This window comes from Protopterus annectens, chromosome 12.part0 (genome assembly GCF_019279795.1).
Source record: "Protopterus annectens isolate FY-2018-M chromosome 12.part0, PAN1.0, whole genome shotgun sequence".
Taxonomy (NCBI): domain Eukaryota; kingdom Metazoa; phylum Chordata; order Ceratodontiformes; family Protopteridae; genus Protopterus; species Protopterus annectens.
Genome location: NC_056746.1, coordinates 996,729,287 through 996,751,015, shown reverse-complemented (window position 1 = coordinate 996,751,015; position 21,729 = coordinate 996,729,287). Strand labels below are relative to the sequence as shown.

General features: G+C 44.9%; 1 protein-coding gene across 1 annotated transcript in view; it reads left to right on the top strand.

Annotated features, from left to right (window-relative positions):
• DPM1 (dolichyl-phosphate mannosyltransferase subunit 1, catalytic) overlaps positions 1 to 21,729 on the top strand; it is a gene marked incomplete in the record, with an annotated part of 580,475 nt that overhangs the window by 507,002 nt on the left and 51,744 nt on the right. The window contains 1 exon segment of the mRNA XM_044088984.1: positions 9,453 to 9,548. Coding sequence (XP_043944919.1) covers positions 9,453 to 9,548 — 96 coding nt within the window.

The window sequence follows — 21,729 nt, the reverse complement described above, 5'->3', positions numbered from 1 at the left end:
CTTAAAAAGATGGAAGAAAAAGCTAAATCTGTGCAAGCAGTCAAAGATTTCTTACAGGTGCAGCCACCTAGATTCAGTAGGCATTGGCCTTCAAAAAAGTGGTCCCTTCCTGTCCCTCTCAGGCCTTCAGTCCAAACCCAGGGGAAACAGACCACCAAGACTGCAGTCTCAGGGTATGCAGCGATATAAACAATGGAGTGTTTCCACCTCAAAACTTGGGAGTGGTAAGCCACCCCCTTATGGAAAAAGTTCACAATGACTTTCCAATTATCCTTCCCAGCCATGCCCAAGTACTTGTGCCCCTAGGAGGAAAACTCGCCCTTCATGCAAAAAACTGGGTGTCCATTACTCAGGACCGATGGGTTCTAAACATTGTATCCTAGGGATACAGATTCTACTTCCACTCACTGCCAACACCAAGCAGGTTGCCAGACCTTCCTCCAAACCAGTGGGCCGAGGCTCAAAAGCAAGTACTTTCCCTTCTCCATATCAGGGCTATTCAACCTGTTCCAGTAAAACAAAGGGGACAAGGTTTCTACTCCAGACTGTTCCTGGTGCCCAGAAAAGAGAGCTCTTGGCACCCGATCCTGGATCTATCAATCCTAAACACCTTTCTGGTCATCCCAAAATTCAAGAATGCTTACACTGCAACAGCTTCTTCCTATGCTAGCCAAGGATGTCTGGTTATCTGCACATCTCCATAAGGGAGTCTTGCAGGAAATATCTACGTTTCAGGGCAGGCTCTATGCACGATCAGATGTTCATCGTGCATACAGCTGCAGTCATAACAGATGGGTTCTCCTGCTGTCAGGAGGGTCCTCGGTCGGCCGAATTCCAAAATCTAGGTCCGGTGTCGGTTGTCGTCGCTTCTTCCCTGACGTCAGTGCAACAGGGGTTTAAAAGAACCAGCCAATGTCATTTTCTCCAGTCTTTCTTGCCGTGCGGTGCCCGAAGCAGAAGCAGTTCGCAAGTGCCGGTCGGCCAGCTCCTGAAATTACGAAAATTTTGCAACCGAAGTCTTCTTGAAAGCTAAGTACCCCATTGGGGAAATTTTCTTGCCTCAGACCGATGTCAGACAAAGTTAATAATTGTATTTCACGTGGGAAGCAAATACCGCATAAGGATTTTCATTCCCTCTGCATTCCTTGCTTAGGCCCAGACCACAACGTCTCGGTCTGTCGTTTTTGTGCTACTTTCAACAAACGCACCATTAAGCGTCGGGCGGCGTTCGCCCAGCACTATTTTGGTAAAAAATTTAACTACATTATGTCGGATACTCCGACTCCAGTTTTGTCTAAAAAACGCAAAGATAAGGACCGACACATGAGGTCCGCGGCCTCTACCGACACCACGCCAAAGCCGACTACAGGTGGTCCGGTTCTCAGCGAGGCGCCTACGCAGCCCCTGCCTACCGACAACACTTCATTGGCGGTGTCTACTGTGCCCGAGGTCGCAGGCTCCTTGGCCCACACCCCGACTACAGATACCGAAGCCACTCCTGGTGGTGAAACTCTAAATGTAGAAAGGTCTGCCTCCACTCAAAGTGTCTTCAGACCTTCCTCTTCTTTTTCTATCAAGGCTTTCACTAAGTCTAAAGCAGCCATGCATTCTAAGAGACCAGCTACACAGGGCCCTTCTCCAGGCCCCATGCCTAAAAAGCAGATGCTTAAAATGGCTGAGGATTTAATTACTCTTATCAGGGGTTCTCAACCCCCCCGGACAAAAGGCCCAGAGTGGAGGAAGAATCCCCCGCCTCTGACCAGGCCTCCATTATTTCAGAGCACTCTGATGAACAGGAACATTCTTACTCCCCTTTTGAAGATTCTGATGCAGAGGAGTCCATTCCCTCTGTTTCTCCCCCAGAGGATTACTCATTTGGGGAAACCCTTGCATACCTTGAGGGAACACTTCCACTGGGAAGGCCAAGAGTACTCGGACTCCAAGAAAAGGCTTAGGGATTTTCTCTTGCTACCTCAGCACAGGCCTCTGGCTATACCTCCTGTCTTAGACATACTAGATGATATGTGTTCGGAGGCCTGCCTTAACCCAGACTCTTTCCCTCCAGCCCCAGTTAAGCCTGACAGGTACTACCGGGTTCCTGACTTGCACCAATTTTTATGCAAAAGCCATGCGGCTGACCCAGAAACTATTTCACAGGGCCCCAAGGGAATTAAGGCCTCCACTGCTAAAAATCCATTACCTTCCGAGAGAGATTCCAGATCTTTAGAAAGGTGGGGAAAAAAGGTATACATCTCGGCCACCTTAACCATGAGGGCATTAAACTGCCAGTTCCATATGTTAAACTACCAACAGTTTCTGTTATCACAGTTGAGAAGCAAAATGTCACAACCTGAACAACCAGACTTGAAGGAGAGTTGCAGGATTTGATGCATAGTGCAGAACAAGTGGGTAAACATACCTTGCAATGTGGTTTTGATGCTCTAGAGGCCTCATGTAGAGCTGCTGTTACAGGATCAGTCATACGTAGACATGCCTGGCTCAAGGAGCAAACCTTACCAGATCATGTCAAAGCTAAATTACTAGATGCCCCTCTTCAAAAGGATGTATTATTTGGTGTTAAAGCTGAGGAGGTATTAAAGAAAATGAAGGAAAAGGCTAAATCAATGCAAACAGTGAAAGATTTTCTACAGGTACAACCTCCACGTTTCATTAGAAATTGGCCTTCCAAAAATTGGTCCTTTCCAGCCACGGACAGACCCCAAAGAGGTAGATACAGGTGCCCGAGGGGCAGAGGGCAATCTCAAGGATCGTTTAGAGGCAGACAATGGCAAGCTCCTACACAAAGAGGTGGTGAGGATAGTTCGCAGCCATTCAGAAAGCAAACCCAATGACTTTCCCCTTTGCATGCCAAGCAAGGCTCAAATGGCAGCACCCTTAGGTGGACAACTGGCATTATTTTCGAAAAATTGGCATATTGTCACAAAAGACAAATGGATCCTGGACATTATAAACAGAGGCTACAGATTCCATTTTCACACCCTTCCAAAAATGAGAGGCATGCCAAACCTGCCACACAATCAAAGGGCAGAGGCACAAAGACAAATTTCAGATCTCATGGACATGAAAGCTATTCAAGAGGTACCTACTCAAGAACAAGGTCAAGGTTTTTATTCCAGACTATTCCTGGTACCAAGGAAGGGAAAAGATTGGAGACCTATTTTGGACCTATCCATCCTAAACACATTTTTTACTCATGCCAAAAGTCAAGATGCTCACATTACAGCAGCTTCTTCCCATGCTGGGCAAGGAGTCTTGGCTGGTAACATTGGACCTCAAGGAGGCATACCTGCATGTCCCAATCAGACAAGATTGCAGAAGATACCTCAGATTTCTTGCAGGTTCAACCCATTATCAATTCTCTGCATTGCCCTTTGGCTTATCTACTGCACCCAGAGTATTCACGAAATGCCTGGCATCAGTAATTGCCTACTGCAGACTTCAAGGGATACAAATATACCCATATTTGGACGATTGCCTGATCCAAGCGGACAGCAAGCACATACTTCTGAAACATCTGGCTTTTGTAATAATGTTGTTGAATTCTCTGGGATACACTAGGCTAATACCCTCTCAGAAAATAATTTTCCTGGGTGCCAACTTGGACACAAACACCCAGATGGCCTACCTCACGCCAGAGAAACAGGGGCAACTAACTCAATACTTCAGAAACTAGCAAATTTCACCAGGCTGACTGCAAGGAAAATCCTGCAGGCTCTGGGATTCATGGCATCTTGCATCCTACTAATCCCATGTGCAAAGCTGCATATGAGGAAACTTCAATGGTACCTGAAAAACCTATGGTCTCAACACAGCAACAGTTTGGAAACAGTAATACCACTAATTCCATGTCTTCAAAAGGAATTTCTGTGGTGGGCTCAAGCATGCCAAACAAACACAGGTCTCCCATTCTGCAAGCCTCAAGCAAATCAAGTCATCACAACAGACGCCTCGGACTACGCCTGGGGGGCGCACATGACAGATCGGTGCATTCAGGGCAAATGGCCCCAAAAAGAAAAGCACCTTCACATCAATCAAAAGGAAATGCTAGCAGTAATAAATGCTATTATAGCTTTCAAAGACCTACTGCATCCAGGTCAATTATTGATAAGGACAGAGAACACCACAGTAATGTGGTACATAAACAAACAGGGAGGAACCCATTCATACCCCCTATGCAGGCTGGCCATGTCACTTTGGAACATGGCTCTGGAATTACTTCAAGCACAGTACTTGCCAGGCAAGGAAAACACGCTGGCAGACAACCTAAGCAGAAGTATGACAGATCCACACGAATGGAAGTTGCATCCTCAAGTTTTTACAGAGATAATTCAAGCATGGGGAGGGCCAGACATCGATCTCTTTGCCTCCCACAAAAATCACCAATTGACAAAATTCTGCTCAAGGACTTTTCATCCACAGGCCTGGAGAGTGGACGCTCTCTTTCAGTTGGACAACAATGACAGTTTATGCCTTTCCACCTCTTCCTCTGCTGCCCAAGGTTCTATTAAAAACCAGAGCAGACAGACCAAAATGATTCTCATTGCTCCAGACTGGCCAAGACAGCACTGGTACCCACTCCTGAGGAGCCTGATGCATTCCCCACCATGGACCCTACCTCTAATGCCTCTTCTGACTCAGCACAGCTTCAAAACTCTTCACAGTCAGCTGAAAACACTCAATCTGGCCGCATGGAAGATTCCTTAACTTCACAACAGACCCTACTCTCCAAGGAGGTGCAGGATGTCATTTTGGAGGCCAGTAGGCCGTCTACTAGAAAAGCTTACTCCGCAAAATGGAAACAGTTTTGTGCCTGGAATGAGAAAAAGGGCCAGAATACTGGAAAACTGAATTTATCTCAAATATTACAGTATCTAGCTGAGCTGCTAAGCAGTGGACTTTCATTCTCCTCCATCAAAATCCATGCCTCAGCCATTTCTGCAGAATACAACACTGATCCACCTTTATTCTCTCATCCCCTCTTAAGACAGTTCCTCAGAGGGGCTAAGAATATAAAACCCCCATGGAAACAACCAATACCTGCTTGGGACCTCAATTTCATTCTAGAAAAGCTGACCTTGCCTCCTTTTGAGCCAGCTGCCTCAACAGATTTGCAATATTTGTTCTGGAAAACAGCCTTCCTTCTGGCTATCACCTCAGCTCGCAGGGTATCCGAACTACAAGCCCTCATGGCTGTGCAGCCTTTCATCATTTTCCATCAGGACAGAGTTTCCTTATGAATCAACCCATCCTTTATGCCAAAGGTGGTATCCAGGGTAGCTTTGAATCAGGCTATCCACTTACCTACCTTTTACCCTAATCCTCAAAACAAAGGGGAGAGACTATTACATTCCTTGGACATCCACAGACAGCTGCGCTATTATTTGGACAGAACAAAGCCTTTCAGAAAATCAGAACAACTCTGTGTCCTATGCTATAGGAGCTCAGGGGAAGCCAATTTCCAAACAGACAATCTCAAAATGGATAGCCCACTGCATACGCTTTTGTTACTCTTTTCATGTTAAAACTGTCCCTGCAGGCATCAGATCTCACTCCACAAGGGCCACAGCTACCTCTGCAGCTTTCCTCAGAGGAGTTCCTACCAAAGATATTTTGGAAGCAGACACTTGGAGTTCTGTGCATACCTTTTCCAAGCACTGCCACCTACCATTGTACTCCCAAACTAGAGCAGGCTTTGCCACTGCAGTCTTGCAGGGCATCCTGGCTCTTCCTAGTTCCACCTAGTGCCTACCACCCCTTTTTTAGCTTTGGGATTCTACCCATTTGTTATGACTGCAGCTGTATGCACGATGAACATAGTACAGTTTTGCACCTACCATAAATGTAGATGTTCGAGTGCTAATACAGCTGCAGTCCAGGTTTCCCTCCCTCCTTCCCCTCTTGGGACAGGCCTATTGGCTAACACTTCCTCATACAACCTGATTGGGGTATTCATTTATGGTGTATTTGCTTGCAACTACTGTATTTTGATTATATTGCATTGCATTATTACATAAATTTATGTATTGCCTTCCTTCTGGGGGCACCTGACATCTGGGGCAAGAAAAACTGAAGAAAATGGCGTTGGCTGGTTCTTTTATACCCCTGTCGCACTGACATCAGGGAGGAACCGAGGACCGACGGCAGGAGAACCCATCTGTTATGACTGCAGCTGTATTAGCACTCGAACATCTACATTTATGGTAGGTACAAAACTGTATTTTCTCTGCACTTCCCTTTGGCTTATCTACTGCGCCCAGAGTATTCACAAGATGCTTGACTCCAGCCATTGCATACTACAGGCAGAGAAATATTCAAATCTACCCATACTTGGACGATTGCATGATTCAGGCGGACAGTCAGGAATTGCTACTTCAGCACCTGGCATTTGTAAAAAGACTTCTAACTTCACTGGGATACACCATCAATGAAAATAAATCACAACTGGTGCCCAGCCAACAAATTGTATTCCTGGGAGCAAGCTTGAACACAACTTTCCAGATGGCATTCCTCACTCCAGAAAACCAGGTCCATTTGACAAACTATTTCAAACTAATAGCCAACAAAACCCTGCTATCTGCAAGGAAAATACTGCAAACCGTAGGGTTCAGGGCCTGATGCATTCTGCTAATTCCATATGCAAGACTGCATATGAGGAAACTTCAGTGCTACTTAAAAAGTCTCTGGTATCAACATTCTCAGGACCTGGAAACAGTGATTCCTATCATACCTTGTGTAAGGGCAGAGTTCCTTTGGTGGGCAGAAACATGCAACCTCAACAAGGGACTGCTTTTCACTCAATCCCTCGCTACCCAAACCCTGACAACAGACGCATCAGACTATGCATGGGGGGCTCACATGGCAGGCAAATGCATTCAAGGCAATGGAGCCCAGAACAAATTCCCCTGCATATTAATCAAAAAGAGTGCTAGCTGTACAGAATGCTCTGACAGTCTTCAAATAACTTATCCTTCCAGGACAGCTCCTGATAAAGACAAGACAACACTACAGTTATGTGGTACATAAACAAGCAGGGCGGGACTCATTCTTACCCACCCTGCAGGGTAGCCATGGCTCTGGGGAACACAGCCTTGAGCATCCAAGTGCACCGACAAGCTCAATTCCTGCTAGGCAAGCAAAATTCACTGGCAGACAACTTAAGCAGAAATATACTGGACCCTCACGAGTGGAAACTGGAACCCAACTCATTCAAACTTCTAACCCAGAGGTGGGGATCTCCGGAGGTGGATCATTTTGCCTCCACCCCCCAAAGCCACCAATTGAACAAATTTTGCACCAGGAACCCTCACAGCAGATCCTGGAAGGTGGGCATCCTATCCTTTACATGGGAAACCCTCCCAATTTATGCCTTTCCTTCTCTGCCCCTCCTCTCAAAAGTACTACTCAAGATCAAACAGGACAGGCCAAGGTAAATCCTTATTGCACCAGACTGGCCACGCCAGCACTGGTACTCACTCCTGCGCAGTCTGACAGCAGTGCCACCCTGGCACCTACATCAGACACCTTCCCTGCTGTTTCAGCAGGAGGGACAGATTTTGCATCCACAGCTGCAAATCGTAAACCTTGCAGCCTGGCTTATCCCTTGAATGCACCACCAGCATCCCTCAGCAAACAGGTGCTGGATGTCATCCTTGAGGCCAGAAGGCCTAGTACGAGGAAATCATATGCTGAAAAGTGGAAAATATATTGTTCTTGAGGGTCAGTCTCAAGGAAAGGACACAGCTGTTCCCAACTTACCTCAAATCCTTGATTACCTAGCAGAGCTGCTCCACAGAGGTCTATCCTTCTCATCCATTAAGATTCATGCCTCTGCCATCTCAGCTCATTGTAATACTGAGCATCCTGTCTTTCCTCACCCTCTCATCAAGCAGTTCCTGAGAGGAGCTAGCAATTTAATGCCTTCTAGGAGAGCTCCCATCCCGGCCTGGGACCTTAACTTTGTACTGGAAAAGTTCACACTTCCCCCTTTTGAACCTGCTGCTTCATCAGAGTTAAAATTCCTCTCTTGGAAAGCCGTCTTACTTCTAGCTATTACTTCAGCAAGAAGAGTGTCTGAGTTACAGGCACTAATGGCGGTGGAGCCTTTCATTATTTTCCATGCTGACAGGCATTCCCTCAGGACTAACCCTTCCTTTATGCCCAAGGGCGGTATCCAGTGTGGCTTTAAACCAATCCATCCATTTGCCAACCTTTTTCCCTAATCCTTAGAATAGAGGGGAAAGGATCCTGCACTCCTTGGACGTGCACAGACAGCTCAGGTTCTACCTTGACAGGACTAAGCCTTTCAGAAAATCTGACCATCTACTAGTCAGCTTTGCTACAGGGGCAGAGGGCAAGGCCATTTTGAAGCAAACCATTTCCAAATGGATAGCACACTGCATCCATTTCTGCTACAAGCACCATGGAAAACCTACCCCTCTGGGGATCAGAACTCATTCCACTATAGCTACTTCAACCTCTGCAGCATTTCTCAGGGGGCGTCCCCACCAGGGACATCTTGGAAGCTGCAACCTGGAGTTCTGTACACACCTTCACCAAGCATTACCACTTACCTATTTTTTCTAAATCCAGAGCTGGATTTGCTACAGCAGTTTTACAAGGCCTGCTAGCCAGCCCCAACACATCTTGACTGCCTCCCACCCTTCCTCAGCTTTGGGAATCAACCCGAGTGTGATGACTGCAACAGTGAAACACAAAGAACATAGTACAGTTGTGTACACTTACCATAAGTGTAGATGTTCGAGTGTATTCACTGTTGCAGTCCTGGTTTCCCTCCCTCCACCCCCCCCCCCTGGTTTTCTCTATCCTTTTTACCTATCCTCTTTATGGCCATCTTTTAAGGCAGGGGTATTTACTTTTTACTGGCTTCCTATTATAGGGGCTTCTGACTTCTGGAGTAAGGAAAAACTGATGTAATGACGTCGGCTGCATGTTTTATACTCCTGACGTCATGGAAGAGGTGAGAGCATCCAACGCAGAAATCTCAAGACTCTGGTATTCGGACCGACTGAGGCCTACCTGCAGGCAGATAACCCAAGTGTGATGACTGCAACAGTGAATACACTTGAACATCTACATTTATGGTAAGTGTACATAACTGTACTTTCTGTACTACCCCAATTGCTTTGAATCAGGCCCCATACGTACAGTGAAATACCTCATGAAGGCTGTAAATATAGAAAAGCAAGTCATCATGTTTTTACTTGCAATTCTTTAGAAACTGTGTGTTATAGCAAAAGTAAAGCATTTTTAATTCTTCATTCAGTGTTTACACATTTTTCTTCGTAAAAATGTTCTGCATGTCGCATAAAAGCATTATTGTTTGTGTAATTGTAAGCCAGTAAACATCGATTGTCTATACAGTGTTATAATTTTCTTATGTGAACGGAAGTTAATTTTGATTTGTTTTGTAGGAAGCGTGAAATGGGTAATTACGATATTGTATCTGGAACACGCTATACAGGAAATGGAGGTGTACATGGCTGGGATTTAAAAAGAAAATTAATAAGGTAAGTACACAACATGTGTACCATAAAAAGCTTTTTGCATGGGAGGCAGGCTCCCTACAACCCCCGACACCCACTTACTACATAGTTGCACACTTGTGGAGAAAAGAAAAAAAAATCACAACGCACTTTGAATCAGTGCTGGCGCACACACTCTTAATCATTGACAAAACTGGGGAGGGGTATGGTATGCCAGTGGGCATTGCCATGTTTCCTCTAAATTATACTCCTAACAAAAATGACACTAGAAATAACATCTGTAGACTTGCAAAATTGTCAGTAAAATAGCTTTCCTGTCAAATGTTTAGTCAGAAGTACCGACGTTTTTTTTTCCTTTCATATGCACACATTTAAACATAAAACAAAATCACGACCACTAACCAGGTGCCTGAGCTTAAAATAGTAAAAAATCCAACAAGTAAAGAATAAAAAATAAGCTCAGGTGATGCTCCGGTTTCCAGTATAAAATCCTTATTTAATAAGATAAAATAAAACAATAATATTGTTATAGTTATAGTAACCTTAAAAATTTATTGGAAAATCATTTCGGTTAAAAAAGGAAGTACGAAAGGGACAACTAAGTGTGGGGCATGTGATTACTGCAGTTATATTATTGGTACCCTCACGGTAAAACTTGGGCCGTTCAATATTGAGGTTACTTTTGGAACAGGTTCATGCACAACAACTGGGTTGGTCTACCTTGCTTTATGTCAAGATTGTGGTTATTTTTATGTGGGGAAGACGGAAAGGAGATTGAATAGAAGATTTACGAGCACTTGTACAGTATTACAAAGAAGGATGAGAATAATGCACTTTATAAACATATTAGTATGAACCTTGTACATTCCTTCCATTTTGGTATTTTAGAAGTGGTTAGCAAAAACATTAGGGGTGGTGATTGGACCAATAAAGTGCTTAGAGTAGAAGCAAGGTGGCAGCTTAAATTGAATGCCACTGAAGCCCCAGTCATTAATGACCATATAAATATTAAACCTGAATTAAAGTTTAGGGCTTCCAACCTCTAAAACTTGTTTCATTCCTTAACCTTTACAGTTATTTTAAAAAGTTTATAATTGTTAGCATACATTAAAAAAACGGGTATGCTCATTTTATTGTTTTAATGGTTTATAGTTGGGCATTTATACTTTAAGAATTGATTACTAGTGATTAATTATGACAACTGTTTGTATAAAAGTGTGTTTAAGAAATTTCAAAGTGTTCTGATGAAGTCTTATGACGAAAGCGCTTGACCTTCTTTTTGGATTTTATTTTTCCTTGGAGAGTGTTGTTTCAATAAAACGTCGATCTCTGTTTGGGTTGTTGGATTATTGGCTACAGAGTGGTTGCTTTTTTATTTTGTAATTGTCCATTTAACCTGTATTGGTCAATAGACCCTTACATAGATGAGAGGTTTGTTGTATATTAATTTTTAAGAATTAATGTTTTAAAATATCTATTGTTAATTAAGGACTGTATTATCATTTGTTGTTTTTTTATACATTTGTTTATATGTTTTATATATATTTTTGTTATGATGTTTGGTGCTGTATCTTTAAATGTTGAATTGCTGTGATGTCACCATGTGAAAAGTATATTTAAATGTATGAATTGGTTTAGTCTGAATTGTCTGAGGAAGCAGCTTGACTGCGAAAGCACTCACCGTTGTTAGTTTTATTAAAGCAGTGTTTTATCCAGCTGTGGTTCAGTGCTCTTATATTTTTTTCACATATATATATATATATATATATATATATATATATATATATATATATATATATATATATGGGTCTAGGACATTTCACTGAAAGACAAATTAGTGTGCACTTTTCACTGAAAGCTCAATTCACTGAAACACATTTCACTGAAAGTTGTATATGGCGTTTTCCCCACTGTAGTGCGACCCTGGAGTTAGTATAATAAGTATGCCCCCCACATATTTTAAATATTTGGAACTATATACACGGATACTTGCAATTCCAATATATTACTCTTTTCCAAACATAATATATACTTTATATTAAAATATATGGGGGGGGCTATGCCCCCCACACCCCCACTTACTATATATACTAACTCTAGGGTCGTACTACAGTGGGGAAAAGGCCATATATAACTTTAAGTGAAATGTGTTTCAGTTATTTGAGTTTCAGTGAAATGTCCTAGACCCATATATATATATATATATATATATATATATATATATATATATTTGTGTATGTGTATATACACACACACACATATGTATGTGTATATCAGTCGACTGAAAAGAAAAAAGACAAATGCAAAATAAAGTTTAAAAAAAGAGAAAACATAATTGGTTTTAGGAGAGCAACACCTCCATATATAGATATAAACATATAATGTGTGTGTGTGTGTGTGTGTGTAATATATCTATATATATCTATGTATATATATATATATATATATATATATATATATATATATATTTCATATATCTGTGGGTGTGTATATATATACATGTATGTATATATATATATATATATATATATATATATATATATATATACATGTATGTATATATATATATATATATATATATATACACACACACACACACACACACACACACACACACACACACACACACACACACACATACACATACACACACACACACACACACACACACACACACACACACACACACACACACACACACACATCACAAGGAAAACTGGTACATGTGAGAAACAAAGTTGCTGGCTGAAAATCCTAAAGAAATTATGAAAAAAGAACTGTGCACTGTAGACAAGCTCATTTGAGACCTCAAGAGTAATCCAGTAGTTATAACTTGCTTAGAAATCAAAACTTTATTGAAAAACAAATAGATGAGCACTTTCACCCTTAAAAGTGCTTTGTCAGATCTCACTGCAGTTTACATTCAACAGACTTCCTGTATTTCACTAACCAGTACAGCTTTGAAAAAGTAGAAGTTCTGTATCTCGCCATTTACAGCAAAGAATGTGGTACAGAGTTAAATAATGACCTGTTTAGAAAACCCACATGGGTCAACCTGTTGCTCCGTGCAAACAGTATGCACCCCCAGAATCACAAAGAAAATATTCACAGGATAAAACAAGCGGAGACCTCCACGATGATGAACAAACAAGATTTATTCGAGGTATATATCAAACAAGTGCTTTCACGTACATCCAAGTACGCTTCCTCAGGTTTTAAAATAAAACTAAATACATCTGCTTTTATATAACTCACATCCAATTAATGAGCTACTTGTCCTTATCAATCATTCAATTAATCATTTAGGTTCCTTAAAACCAGATGGAAATATATATAAATGTAAAAGTATATGCACAAAAGCTTTTTGTAAAAAAGTTTTAAGGAACCAAAATGACCCCTTTAAGTCTTCCGTCAGCACTCCAGTTGATGCTACTTCATTGTTTGGCCCAAAAGATAGGGACACATTAGCCAGGTGTGAAAAGGACAAGAAGACCCTTTCTGCTGTAGACGTGCATTTTTCCACTCCGCAACGACCTTACTCTAGGAATCAGAGAAGTGGAAAGATGGGGTTCAAGAAGACCCAAGGGCCTTTTCAAGACCCACGTGGTGAGTATCCCCCCAGGGCAGAGGGGGGAGACACATCTAGAAGACACCCCCCCATGGCAGGAGGGGTTCACGCAACCAGGGTTCCAGAGATTTTTCTTCTGGACAACCCTACCAGTGCTCCTGAGCAGCGGCCTGATTGCTTACCTCTGGAAGCAGTCAGGGAAAGTTTCTCTCTGCACCACTCAGCCTGACTCACAATAACATCGGATTCCTGGGTACAGACAGTAATCGCCAGAGGTTACTACATTTTCTTCAGTCTACTCCCCAAACTACAAAGACGAATCCCTGATATTCCACCCAGTCAGAAGGCTATAGCAGCACTAGAAATTCAAAAGCTGCTTCACAAAAGAGTCATCCAAGCAGTCCCACCAGACCAAATAGGATCCGGATTCTACTCAAGATTCTTTTTAATGCCAAAAAAGACAGGTGACTGGAGACCAATCTTGGATCTCAGCGTATTGAACAAATTTGTACAACCAAATTTCGGATGGTCACTGTTCAGTCTCTCCTTCCCTTTCTAGAGAAGGGTGATTGGATGTGCTCTATATGTCTTCAGGATGCATATTACCACATAAAGATGGACAAGCGCTCAAGAAGATATTTCTGCTTCCAGCTAGGAGCCAGTCATTATCAATTTCAAGCACTGCCCTTCGGTCTCATCACAGCCCCCAGGGTGTTCACCAAATGCATGGCAGTTGTAGCAGCTTACTTAAGGCTACGGGAATTCCACTTGTTTCCATATCTAGACAACTGGCTCCTCACCACCCCCACCAGGCATCTGCTGCTTGGCACAATAGACTCTGTTCTACACCTTGCCGTGTTCATAGGCATTTCAGTCAACAGAGAAAAATTACACCCATCTCTCACACAGGACATAGAATTAATTGGAGCAAAACTAAATACGAAAACCTTCGTGGCCTTCCTTCTTCATCACAAGTTGTTAAAGTTGAGATTGCAACTTCAGTTGATTCTCTCTCAAGACAAAGTCCCTGCTCGTCTGGTACAACAACTTCTCCGATCCATAGCAGCAGCAATAACGTTAGTTCCCCTAGCGAGGTTCCACATGAGGCTGCTTCATTGACTCCTAGCATCACAATGGTTACTTCTAACTCGCCCCATGTCTCATCCAATCTTAATAACAAATTGTTTTAAGAAGGATTTATTTGGTGGATTAAGCCAGAAGAGGATTTATGGAGTCACCCTTCTCCCCCTCTCAGCCCAAGGCCGTAGTGACACAGACACTTCCCTGATAGGGTGGGGGGCATTTTCAGGGAAAGACTGTCCAAGGTGCTTGGTCCCCAATCTGCACATCAGTGTTCTAGAACTGATTGCAGTGCTTTTAGCTTTACAAGCATTCCATTCTGTCCCTCCATCTGGGTCAACTGCTATCCAGTCAGACAACATGTCATCAATCTGGTACATCAACAAATTGGGGGGAACCAGATCCTACCTACCCACCGTGCTGGGAACCCCCAAGAATATGGCAATGGGCAATCGCCTCCAACCGCTTTCTAATAGCAATGCATATTCCAGGGAACTCCAACGTGATTGCAGACAAACTAAGCAGGTGTATCTTTCTACCTCACGAGTGGTCTCTCAATCCCCACATAGTGATGAAAATGTTTCATCCATGGGGCTAGCTTTGCTGCGACCTGTTCGCCTCTCCCATAAAACACGACTGCAGCAGCTACCTTGCCTTAGTCCCCCCCCCCCTTGCTGGGAGTCTCAGAGAGATGCACTTCTTCATGATTGGCCCCTGGGACTTCTGTATGTCTTTCCACCAGTTTCTCTAATTCCCCAATTTCTAAGGAAAGCCCAATGGTTGAGAAGCAAAGTGATTCTCATTGCACCTTATTGGTCCCGTCAAGTCTGGTTTCCCTTTCTGGTTCACCACCTGTGGACTCTGGATCCAACTCCGGATCTGTTATCTCACCCTCAGGGCTTGGTGCATCCCAGCCTTCAACATCTCAAGCTGACGGCTTGGTTTCTCCACTTCCAGTGATTGCCAGGCAGAATAATTTGTCCTCCCAAGTGCAAAAGATACTTCTGGCTTCTCAGAAGAAAAATTTACCTTGACAGAAGGAAAAGATTTTATATTTGGTCAGATGCAAATGGCTTTGATCCTTTTTCAGCGCCAGTAGATGTGGTCCTGGAATACTTAGCCACCTTATTTCAATTGGGAACCTCAACCTCTACCATTAGAGTTCATTTAGCTGCCATCTCGAATTTTCAACATCTTTGCAAAATTTTTCTTAAAGGAGCTCAACATTTGAAGAAAACTTTCAAAGATCCAACTGGGCCTTGGGATTTGACCTTAGTCTTGCAATGCCTAGCTTGTCAGCCTTTTGAGCCAGCAGCCACTTATGACCTCAGGTTTTTATCTTGGAAGACCCTCTTCCTAGTAGCAATCACATCTTCTAGGAGAATGTCAGAGTTACAGGCTTTGTGCATGAAGCATCCCTACATCAACTTCCACAGGGAGAGAGAGTGTCACTCAGAACCAATCCCTCCTTCCTAAAGTGGTATCAGAGTCCAATATTAACCAAGACTACAAACTTACCAGTTTTCTTTCTAAATTTTTCAAACAAAGGAGAGTACTGCCTTCCATATGTTGGATATACACAGGCAATTATGTTTCAACTTATACAGACCAAAAGTCTCTAGAAAATCAGACCAACTTTTTCTCCTTTTTTTAGGCACCAGATTGGGAAAACCACTTTCAAGGTTCACCTTGTTAAAATGGTTGAGATTGCATTACCTTTATATATAACCAGAGTAAACTCAAGCTACCAACAAAAGTTAGAGCTCATTGTACGAGATGTTTCCACTTCAGTGGTCTCTTCTATTTTAGAGCTTCTGTGGAAGACATATGCGCAGCTGCAACTTGGGCTACCCCTCATACCTTTATCACTCATTATAAATTAGGCATGGTCTCCAGGGGGAAAAGCATCCTTTGGCTCTGTGGTGCTCAGGAATATTCTTCCTTAGGGCCACCCGGGATCTAAACTAGCTGGGGACTCTGTCCCATCAGTCACGAATGAATGAAGGCTGACAACATCAGATAAAGAAGTTATGTTCTTAGCATAACTTTCCATCTGTGTTGTCGATCTTCATTCATTCTTGACATCCCCACCCGCCTGCCCCACTCCTAGAGACTCCTGGAGGTTTGAGGCTAGTCCTGGGGTTTTATAGGGTTGTTGCTCAGACAGAGCTTCCATATTTTTTTAATGGTAGGCAAACTCGATCTGAGGTAATGGGAAGAGAGGCAATATGGGCAGAGCCTTAGCTCAAGAGTTTTTGGCTGGCATGAGGTTTGTATAACAGTAGAGTCAGTTCTGAGGGTTCGGAATCGAACCCATCAGTAAATAATGAATGAAGATCGACAACACAGATGGAACGTTATGGTAAGAACATAACTTCTTTTTACAGTTGATGCATCAATTCAGTTAAAAAGGGAATACAGAGAGAATCTGCCAGTCATTGAGATTACTGCCTTTATGCCATACAGTTTTCTACTTCCAAAAGATGGCAAGACTTTAAGATCATTTCAATATTTATCAAATCTGCACAGTTTTATTAACACAAAATCATTCAAGTTGGTAATTCTGAAGAGTCGGTCTAGCACTTAATTGAAAGTATTTCCACACGTACTCACAAATGACTAAGTGCTTTCAATCATTCTCTATTAGGACTTCTTCAGAGTCATAACACAAGGTAGAACCTCTTCCTCTTGTAGGTTCATAAGTACAAAAGTGTTTGGCGTTCGCAAGTAGAACAGAACTAAATGAACAAATGAAAATGCCTCACCAAACGCTATACGGTCATGAGACGCCAGACAAAAAATCTTCAAAGCTTGTCAAAAAAATACCATAAGCTGTAAGCCAGAAATAAAGATAATCCAATATTTAATGAGAATCGAATAGTTACAAGTTAAGCGCTTTCACCCGTTCAAAACACGGGCTTCATCAGAACTAAAATTTTAAAATAACAGTTAACATTTAAATAACCTTTTTGGTGCCAAAACATTGGCTCCGTTTAAAAACACAGAACAGCCATAAAAGTTGAATAAAAAAACTATCAATGCATATTGTATGATCAATGTTGACATTCCAAACTAAAAATGTGAGAAGTCATCAAATATTATGTAAAAAAAAAAAAAAAAAAAACCCTCAATTAATAAACATTACTGTTAGTGCAAGTTGAGCAAAGGCTTTATAGAAATAAAATCATTTAGTCCTGGGGGGGGGGGGTAGACGCATCTGTAAACAACTTCCACCACAACTCCTTATATGATAGTAAACCTTTGTGGTCTCCCCCCCCCCCCCCCCTCGGATCCATCTTAATAATATCCAGTATAGCAAACTTAAACTGATGGTCATTACCCCATTTTTTTATGTGCCTATATAATGCATTTTTTTCATCCTTCTTTTTAATGCAATATAAATGTACATAAATTCGCTTGTGGAAATGCCTTTCGGTCTTACCAATATAAAAACTAGAACAGCACAACATTTGGCCAAATAAACAGTAAATTTAGACTTACAATTTCCCTGTCTAAACCTTATTCGAGACCTATGAATATTAGCTAATATTAATCCTTCCACTTCATTTATGGTGTAACATAAGATCTGAAGTAGGAGAATTCATTTGTCAGCAACCTGTGGGTATGGATCCGATATCAGATCCGAACCGGCATGGTTTATCCAGCTATGGATCCGAGCTCCTAGCTCCTCCCCTCACCCATAATGCCCTGCTGTCCCTACATGACCTCAGATCTAGTTTGCCGCGCATGGTGAAGGCTGGGTCGTCAGAGCTCCAAAAGCTAAGTCTTAGTATTTTTATAAAAAGGGTTTTAAAACCTTAAAAACTTTTAAGTTGTGTGAAAGTTATAGGTTTCCCTTCTATTTATATCTTTTTTGGGTTAATTTAATATAGTTTTTACCCTCCCCTCGCTGGTTCGTAGTTGGTGTGTGTGTGTGTGTTTTTTGGGGGGCCTTTGTGTGAGTGTTTTAGTTTATTTTTTGTTACTATTTTAAAAAAAAAAAAAAAAAAAATAGTGATGACTGAGGCCCCGAAGGCTATTTTTGCAAAGTGCTCCGAGTGTGGCCATAAGCTTTCCCCTGCTGATGGCCACACTCGCTGCGTTCGATGCCTTGGGGTTGAACACCTCATTTCAGGGTGTTCAATCTGTGCAGGGTTCAACCCCAGGGCATTGAAGGAGCGGAGGTCGAAGCTGGTCTTGGCGGGACTTTTGCCCCCAGACTCTGCTTCGGCCCCCGCCCCCTTGGTGGTCACTGCTTCGGCAGTCCCTGCCTTGCCTGCTCCCCCTCCTCCACCCGGGATTCAAACTCCCGCCAAAGGGTCGGAGGAGAGGGAAGCCATAAAAATGTACCGGAGAGAGAAGCACCACAAGTGGCAGGCCGAGACCTCCGTTTCGGCCCCGCCGGCTAAGCGGGCTTCTCCTCCGGCCTCTCTGGCTGCTGGCTCTCCCCCTCCTCGGCTCCGGTCCACGTGCTTTTCACCGGAGCCTGAGGATGAGGAGACCCGACCTCCTTTGAGGCTATCGAGGCGGCACTCAAGGCCTAAATCGGTAGCCTCGTCGAGGTCTACTTAACAGCCTCTCCGATGCTGATCTGGACTGGATGATGCGAAGGTTCATCCAGGCCCAGATGCAGATGGGAGTGCTCCTGCCTCCCGGGAGCTCACCCTTTAAGCCCATTGCTCCTTCTCCGACCCACTACCCGGGTTCGGAGCGCCCGGAGCCGGGCAGCCTCGGAGCCGCGGGTGGGTCGGCGCCGACAGTACTGGGTACTTCGGATCCGACCTCTCGGAGCCTTGGCCCGAGCTTCTGATCCGAGGGACTCAGTGTGCCTTCGGCGCTGTCCTTGTCAGAGCACACTGGTCCCTCGGATCCGAGGGGCTCGGCGCCGGCTCCGATCAGCTCATCGGATCCGAGGGGGAGCCGACGTTCAGATCCTTTTGTCGAGGCTGGCTCCCCCTCGGCTTTTGATGTAGTGGAGAGGGCTCTGTTGAGGCCATCGGACCCCTGGCCCTTGCTTCGGCTCCGTCCCGCACTCCTTCTGCTCTGGGCCAGGCTTCCATCACCCGGCCACTGGGACAGCCCGCTTCACTGCCCCAATCAGTTCCTGTGGTTCTGGACATTGCTGGTGAGGGCTCCTCGGACAGCCCCCCCAGAGGAAGCACCTCGCAAGCATTCGTGTAAGAGGAGGCACATAGACTCCCCCGAGTCTTTGACCAAAGACACTGACTTGGAGGAAGGGGAAGGCTCCCCAAGATCACCCCCTGAGGATGTCTCCTTCGGAGACATCATGGAAATGTTACGGATTAGAGGTGGGTGGTCTGCCCCAAAGTCTTCCTCGGACGAGTCAGTGTTCTTGGAGGCATTTGAAGCGGGCCCGTCTACCTCTTGAGTTTCCCCTCCTGCCGACCCCCTGGTGGACCTTATTACCACCAGGGCGTGGAAGGACCCGGACACCGTGGAGCCAATCCCTAAGAGGCCCGACAGGATCCTTAGCCCCCCTGCTGACCGTGCCCACTGGAGCAAGGGACCCCCGGTAGATGCCATGTTGTTGGCAGCAGCCACTAAGAGGGAACTCGCCCAGGAGAGTCCCTCAGTCCATCCCCCGAGCAAGGAGTCTCGGATGATGGACCGTTTGGGGAAGCGAATCTTTAGTTCAGCGACCTTCTCAGTGAGGGCGCTCAACTATTTGGCACACGTCATTAGGATGCAGCGCGATCTTATCAAGGAATACGCTGCATCCCCCCCCAGAGTCCATATCGGAGGAAGACAAACTTATGCACTCCACCCGTATGGCCAGTCTTCGTTCTGTGACTAGCACCTCTATGCGGTTACTTTCCTATGCTACCGAGGGAGCCGCTAGAGCTGCGGGAGCGGGCCTAGTCACAAGACGGCTGGCCTGGCTCCACCACTGTGATTTCACGGAGCCCTTCAAGGCGTCATTCGCGAACGCCCCCCTTTGACGGTTCTGCCCTTTTTGGCAAGACGGTTTGCGATACCTTGGTTCAGGGCGAGAAGGACGGGAAGACGCGGTCTGCCGTCGGAGTCCGCTTCTCTGTGCCCCAGAGGTCCTACTCTAGGAACCAAAAGAGCCAGAAGAAGATGTGGTTCCGGAAGTCGCAGCATTCCCAACCCGCTCCGGACAACCAGTCCTTCCGCGGCAGAGGAGGACAGGGAGGACGCCGCCCTAGGGGCAGAGGGGCTCCCAGGAACTTTGGGTCCAGGGAACCTTTCTCTGAATGGCCCACGCAGCAACCCTGAGGGGTTGCCCGACTGCTCCACTCTGGAGGCAGTCGGGGGACATTTCTCGGAGCACCTAGCGGCATGGGAGTCCATTACATCGGACCGCTGGGTACTCCGGATTATATCCAGAGGTTACAAGATCCCCTTTCTTCATGTCCCAAAGTTAAAAATCCTCCCCGATGTTCCACCCGATCAGAGGGAGGCCGCTTCAGCAGAAATTGGCCATCTGCTGAGAAAAAGAGCCATGTAGCCCGTCCCCCCAGACCAGATCGGATCAGGGTTCTACTCCAGGTTCTTTTTAGTGCCAAAAAAGACGGGGGACCTAAGACCCATTCTAGACCTGTCCCTGTTGAACCTGTCAGTTCCCAAAGAGAAGTTCCGGATGGTCACTTTGCAGTCCATCCTCCCCCTTCTAGGGGAGAATCACTGGATGTGCTTTATAGACCTCAAGGACGCGTACTACCACATTCTGATGGACAGACGATCCAGGAGGTTTCTTCGCTTCCAGCTGGGAGCCAGTCACTACCAGTTCAGGGTCCTTTCCTTTGGTCTCACCACAGCCCCCAGGGTGTTCACCAAAGTGTTAGCAGTGGTTGCGGCCCACCTGAGGCTTCAGGGGGTGCAGGTCTTTCCGTACCTAGACGACTGGCTTCTCACCGCCCCAACAAGGCATCTACTCTCTTTGGCAAGAGACTCCTTCCTTCGTCTAGCTCCCAAGCTAGGCATCACGGTAAACATAGAAAAGTCCAACCTGGTCCCTACTCAAACAATAGAATTTATAGGAGCCAGGTTAGACACGAGAAATTTAAGAGACTTTCTCACAACCGACAGGGTTCGGAATCTGCAACTCCAGGTGCGGGCCATCCTTCACTCCAGCTCAACACCTGTGGAATTGATCCTGAGGGCGCTAGGGTCTATGGTGGCAGCGATTACTCTTCTTCCACATGCCCGCTTGAACATGCAGGTGCTTCAATGGACACTTCAGGTGCAATGGTCATTTCTCTCCCTCCCCCTGTATCATCCCATTGCAATCAGCAAGGCTTGCAAGCGGTCTCTCTTGTGGTGGCTCCATTCTCCGGACCTCCACAGGGGCCGCCCCTTTTGTGCATCTCCCCCTCTCGCCACGGTGACCACGGACGCTTCCCACCTCGGGTGGGGGGGGGGGCATTTTGCGGGCCGGATGGTCCAAGGCACGTGGAGCGATTCAGAGACCTCCCTGCATATCAATGTTCTGGAAATGAGGGCGGTGCTCTTGGCGTTGCGAGCACTTCAGGCCCTCCTTCCCCTGGGAACAATTGCGATTCAGTCAGACAACAT